We start from the raw sequence: 6,016 nt of genomic DNA, 5'->3' as shown, positions 1-6,016 counted from the left end.
AGCGGGAATCGTTATCTCCGGCTGTCAGGGATGCTCAGGGAGGAGCGGCTGCTCCCCGGCTGCCGGGACAGCGAGCCCTGCTGGGGCCTGGAAAGGTGATCCAGGATTTCAAGGGATTGGTTTKTAATCCCCCAAAACCCTTCAAACACCAACTGATGTCACGTTTTTTCCCTGGCCGCTGACTCGCCTTGGATAATTCTGATTTTGGCGGAGCATGAGGGAGGGGGTGGGAGCTTTTTTGGCGATGCTGAGGCAGATTTGCCCCTCTCTGAGCCCCCCGTACCCCTCCCCAGTGGGCAGGAAGCAATTCCTGCGKTTCGAGAGCGCCAGCCGCGCCGCAGAGGTGCTGGGATGCGATGTGGAGGAGCTCGGCAGCGCCGTCTTCAARCACCACCTGAGGCACATCCTGGCGCAGGTGACAGCGAGGGGACAGCCCCCGGCAGAGGAGAGCCCGCCAGGTACCTGGAATTCTCCTCCATCCCTTTTTCCTTCTTTTCTTGGGGAGAGGGAATGGTGAGGAAACTTGTTCTTCTCAGGCACACTGACCTGTTAGTATTAATTAAATCATAATAATTAACTGTGCCGTGTCACGTCGCTGCCCTCACCTCTCCAGCTCCCTGACCTTCCTCAGGGACACAGGAAATCAGGTGAATTCAGAGCAGTGATGGGGCTTCAACACTGTGAGAGCTCTGCCTAGAAAAAGGGGGAAAATCCCTAAATTCCACAGAATGGAGCTGAGCTGGGGTTGTGCTTCGATCTCCTGTGTCCTGCGAGAAGATCTGGATCAGGGATTGCACTGCTGAGCTTAAAAATCTTAAATTAATGCATGGATCTCAGTCCTTGGGGCAGATCCAGCATGGATCCAGCACGGTAGAAGGGTGAGATTTTTTCACACAATCCTTAAAGGTTGGACTCGACCTTTCCAACCCTGAAAATTYCATGATCCTCAGCAGCAGAATTCCAAGTTATTGTTATAAAAGGGGGAACCTGAGGAAGCAGTGGGCTTTGACAGGGTGATAACTGTATTCCTTAAATGCAGGAATTTAAGGAGAAGGGCTGAATGCTGGCGGGGGGGATGTGCAGGGCTGTCCCGGAGCGATRCCGGAGAGCCTTGGGGGTTBTCCCACACGGAAATCCAAGGAATCCCGGGCTGGGGAACTGAGCTGGGAATAAAAGCCGTGTGTTTGTGTGTGTTTGTGTGTGTGCCTGCTCTCTCCTCCCGCCGCACCAGGGCCGAAGATGACGGGAGCAGAGTGCGTGGAAGGAATGGCCTCGGGGCTCTACGAGGAGCTCTTCGCCGCCGTGGTCTCGCTCATCAACAGGTACTRAAGAATGCTGGGCACCGGGGCTGGGGGTGGCAGCTCTTCTCCGTGGCTGGTGAGGAGAGAGGCATGGAATTTTCCAGATTCCTGCTGGAAAAACTGGAAGTTGTGTGAAAATTTTTATGTGGGGACAGCTCTGTCACTTGTGACTGCCGTGTCGTGCCCTCCTGTGGCACAAGCACGGAGATCTGGCACCRCTTTGCTGCCCCGTGGGTAAATCCTGGTGCCGTGTGTGGCTGTCCCCAGGTCCTTCTCCTCACAGCACCTCTCGGTGGCCTCCATTGCCGTGGTGGACACCCCTGGCTTCCAGAGCCCGCGGCAGCAGCGCGGCGAGCGAGCRGCCACCTTCGAGGAGCTGTGCCACAACTACGTCCAGGAGAGGCTGCAGGGGCTCTTCTACGAGAAAACCTTCCTGTGCGARATGGAGAGGTACCGAGAGGTGAGGAGAAGGGGCTGGGAGCACCTCCTTTGTCCCCAGGGGTGCCCGTGTCCCCACCGTGGTGAATAATTCAGGAGCTTTACTGGGAGGGCTGCAGCAGAAATAATGGGGTCTGCATTCATGCCTCTTTCTTCACCCCTTGCCTGAGTTCTGAGTCCTCTTGGCTGTTTCTGCTCCCTTGGCACCTTTGTGGAGCCTGCCGTGGCAGGGGGGTCTGGWATGAGATGRTTTTTGAGGTTCCTCCCACCCCAAACCATTCTGGAATTCTWTGACATGCTTGCTGYAGCTCAGAARRCTTCATRCYCTTCTGTCGGCAYGGCTGGCTTTTTCTTCGGGTGATGAATAATAGAGAATAGAAAGGAAAATGATAAATTATTGCAGAAATAAGCTGTTCAGAAACCTACAGGCAGAGATGAACTTATTACAGGCTTGAAGGAGTCACCGTAATGCCTCTGGCGCTGGAGAAAAAGCTGAATTCCCGTGGTTTAACACACACATCACTGAGTGAGGACAGATGTGCCCTTCCCTAGTGATGAAGTTCTCTATTCTTCATCACTTCCCTATTGATGAAGATGTAATTGCTGCCCASAATGCTGGAGGGCTCAGCAGGTTCCCCCTGTCTGGGCTTTGCTGCTGGATAAGAATGGTGCAGGATGTGGCCCTGTGAGCCCCAGAGCGCTCTGTGAGCCCCTCACTCCCGGTGCTGGGTCCCTCGTGGGTGACAGTGACTCTGGGTAGGAGAAGCTGGGTCCCTGCTGCTGCCAGATCCCTCAGCAGAGCCAGATCCTCGGTAGAACCTCTCTGTTGCTATGGAGAGACGCTGAAGCCATGGCTTTGCTGAGCATCCCCGGTTCAGGGGTGAGGAAGGAGCAGCCGTGCTCCCCCTGCTCCTCCTGGGGCACTCCTGGTGTTCCCCTGGGAAGGGGAATGAGCCCTGCAGCCCCTGGTGAGGGAGGGACCTGCAAATTTAATAGCTGGTTACTTTCTTGTCAAGAAATTCTTATAAATTATAACACATCAATTATTATAAACTGATTTATGCAGCCTGTGTGACATTCCATGGGGACATCCGCAGGGACAGACACAGCCATGGCTCTGTGTCATGGCCCCGGTGGCTGCTCTGCTCCCCTGGTGTTGGATCCCTGCCCGTGGATCTTCTCTTGGCTTCCAGATGCCATCCCGTGACTGAAGCAAGCTTTTAAACCATGTTTTCCAGGAAAATGTTGAGGTGTCTTTTGATCTTCCAGAGCGCTCCCCTCTGGCCGCGCTGTCCATCATCGACCTGAGCTGCTCCCAGGTACCCAGAGTGCTCCAGAGGCACAGTGGGACCCTTTGGAATGTCCCAGAGTGACCTGAGGTGTTGCAGGGGAGGGCACAACACCCATTGGGACATTTTTGGCTTTTTAAAACATCAAAAAGGCCATTCCTGCCTGAGCTCTGCCCTCCCAGCCTGGRGTGATGGGCTCCTCTGGGGCACTGTCACTGTGGAGGGCTCAGGGTGATGTCCCTGATCAGGTCAGGGGGGTCTCTGGCTCTGCTCTGGGGTAGGGACCACAGGTGGGCAGCAGGAGGAGGATAGAGGGAGGATGGAAGAGCAGGTTGGAGGGAGCAGAGAAGGATGGAGACCAGGGTGGAGTGAGCAGGGTGGAGGAACAGGATGGAGGAGCAGGTTGAAGGAGCAGGACAGAGGAGCAGGGTGGAGGAGGAGGAGGAGGATGGAGGAGCAGGATGGGGGGAGCAGGGTGGAGGAGCAGGATGGAGGGAACAGAGCAGGATGGAGGAGCAGGATGGAGGAGCAGGATGGAGGGAGCAGAGCAGGATGGAGGGAGCAGAGCAGGATGGAGGGAGCAGAGCAGGATGGAGGGAGCAGAGCAGGATGGAGGAGCAGGATGGAGGGAACAGAGCAAGATGGACGGAGCAGAGCAGGATGGAGGGAGCAGAGCAGGATGAAGGAGCAGGATGGAGGGAGCAGAGCGGAGGGAGCAGAGCAGGACAGAGGAGCAGGATGTTGGGAACAGAGTAGGATGGAGGGAACAGAGCAGGATGGAGGGAGCAGAGCTGGCCAACGTGGCTGTGGCTGCATCCCTGCTGTCTCTCGGCAGCCCCAGGTGCTCCCGGGCAGCCCTGGGGCCGCTTGCCGGGGTTTGCTGTGGATCCTGGACGAGGAGGTGCTGATCCCAGGCTCCGGCGATGGCACCGCCTTCGAGCGCCTCTGCTCTTACTTCGCCACCAAGGGACCCGACCAGGAGGGTGAGTTGGGCTCGGTTTGGCCCCCCAGCCTCTGGCATCTCCATCCAACTTTGGGAATTTGGGAATGTGGACATTAAACCCCTCACTGGGCTCTCCTCTGGGCCGGCCCCGGGGTGCTGGCGCTGTCACAGGTGACGGGCACCTGCGCAGGTGTGAGCAGACGCTGCACTTTGAGATCTGCCACCGGCTGGGCACGGCCCCCGTGCGCTACGACCTCACGGGCTGGGTCAGCAAGGCCAAGTTCAACCTGTCGGCCCAAAATGCCATCCAGGTGCTGCAGAACTCCACGGTGTAAGTACCAGGGAAGGGACACAGTGGGAAGGGGTTGGGGACGCCCCTGCCCTGAGCTGCCCCAGCTCCACACACGGAGGGGAGGCAGAGGGTTGTGTGAGCAAGGAGGAATGGGTTCTCAGTGCCAGAGGGAAGGGTTGGGTGGGATATTGGGAAGGAATTCCTGGCTGTGAGGGTGGTGGGGCATGGAAAAKGTTGCCTGGAGAAGCTGTGGCTGCCCCATCCATGCAATTGTCCATGTTGGAYGGRGTTTGGAGCAGGCTGGTCTGTGGAAGGTGTCCCTGCCTGCTGGGGGATGCAGCACAAGTCAGAGCCCTGAGGATTCCCCAGCAGCTGCCCAGGTTTYCCCCCTGCTTTGAGCAGCCTTGTAAATTAAATTGGAATTGAAAAGGACCCCAAGTGCTGCAGATGTCTGTGCACATGGGGGAATTTTAACCTTCTGCTTGCACACTCCCGGCTCGTTTGGCTTGGGCTTCAGTGAGGATTGGGGCGTCCCGGCATCCTGATCACAGAGCAGCCCCAGTTCCGAATTTGGGGCGAGTTTGGGGTTTTGCATCCCCGTAGAAGGAGATGGAAAACATCTCCCATGCCATGTGTGCCCACAGAGCTGCGGTCCGGGAGCTGGTGCAGCCGCGGGCTCGGGCTCCGCTGCCCTGCCGAGCCCTGGCCGGGCTGGACGGGCGCTCCCAGGCAGCCCTGCACCGCAACGCCTGCCTCCGGAAAACCTTCGCCAGCAGCTTCGCCGCCGTGAGGAAGAGATCGGTGTGCGCCCAGGTCAAGCTGCAGGCGGTGAGTGCCGGGGACGGGACCGTGTGGCTGCGGGTCGGGGCTGTGTGACACCGCGACACCGCGACACTGCGACACCGCCACACCGCGACACAGCGACACAGCGCTGGGACCCTGCCTTGGGCACGGAACCCTAATGGAACCCCCAGCGGTGACCGTCTGCCTGTCCCCATTGTGGCTGTGGCCATCTGGGATGTGCTGGCACTGCTGTCACGCAGGGAGAGACTCCCGGGCAAGCAGAGTAGGCACAGAGTACACGTAGATTGCACACGGATATTACACAGATCGGACATGGATCACACACAGATATCACACAGATCACACAAGATCACACATGGATTGCACACAGTTATCACACAGATCATGCACAGATCACACATAGATCGTGCACAGGTTACACACAGATCACACAGATCACACACAGATTGCACATGGAGGTTACACACAGTTCACACACAGTTTACTCACAGATCACACCGACAACCTGAGGAAGCAGTGGCCCTTGATAGGATGATCCCTTGACAGATCACACAGATCAGGCACAAATCACACACAGTTTACACACACATTACACACACATTACACACACAGATAACACAGATTGCACAGATTGCACACAGATCACACAGATCACACAAATTGCACATGGATCACATGCAGATCATACACAGATTACACACAGGTATCACACAGATCACACACACGGTTCACACACAGACAACACAGATTGCACACAGATCAGGAACAGATCGCACACATTACACACACAGATCACACACAGTTTACACACAGATATCACACACACAGATCACACACAGTTTACACATAGATATCACAGTTTACACACAGATCACACTCACACCTCTCTGCTGTAATCCTCGGAAGGGCTCAGACAGTGCCCATCTCTCAGCGCTGGGCACACGCCAGG

General features: G+C 56.6%; 1 protein-coding gene across 1 annotated transcript in view; it reads left to right on the top strand.

Annotated features, from left to right (window-relative positions):
* The window catches only part of MYO18B (myosin XVIIIB), a gene marked incomplete at its 5' end in the record, with an annotated part of 49,494 nt that overhangs the window by 7,546 nt on the left and 35,932 nt on the right, over nucleotides 1–6,016 (top strand). The window contains 7 exons of the mRNA XM_057387174.1: nucleotides 294–458; nucleotides 1,232–1,322; nucleotides 1,569–1,761; nucleotides 2,978–3,058; nucleotides 3,864–4,011; nucleotides 4,143–4,302; nucleotides 4,908–5,091. Coding sequence (XP_057243157.1) covers nucleotides 294–458; nucleotides 1,232–1,322; nucleotides 1,569–1,761; nucleotides 2,978–3,058; nucleotides 3,864–4,011; nucleotides 4,143–4,302; nucleotides 4,908–5,091 — 1,022 coding nt within the window. The remainder of the gene's footprint in view (nucleotides 1–293; nucleotides 459–1,231; nucleotides 1,323–1,568; nucleotides 1,762–2,977; nucleotides 3,059–3,863; nucleotides 4,012–4,142; nucleotides 4,303–4,907; nucleotides 5,092–6,016) is intronic.

The sequence above is a fragment of the Malurus melanocephalus genome, unplaced genomic scaffold (assembly GCF_030028575.1).
Source record: "Malurus melanocephalus ecotype Western Australia unplaced genomic scaffold, MMel_1.1 scaffold_1154, whole genome shotgun sequence".
Taxonomy (NCBI): domain Eukaryota; kingdom Metazoa; phylum Chordata; class Aves; order Passeriformes; family Maluridae; genus Malurus; species Malurus melanocephalus.
Note: the sequence above shows the minus strand (reverse complement) of the source record. Positions and strands in the feature narration are given on the sequence as shown.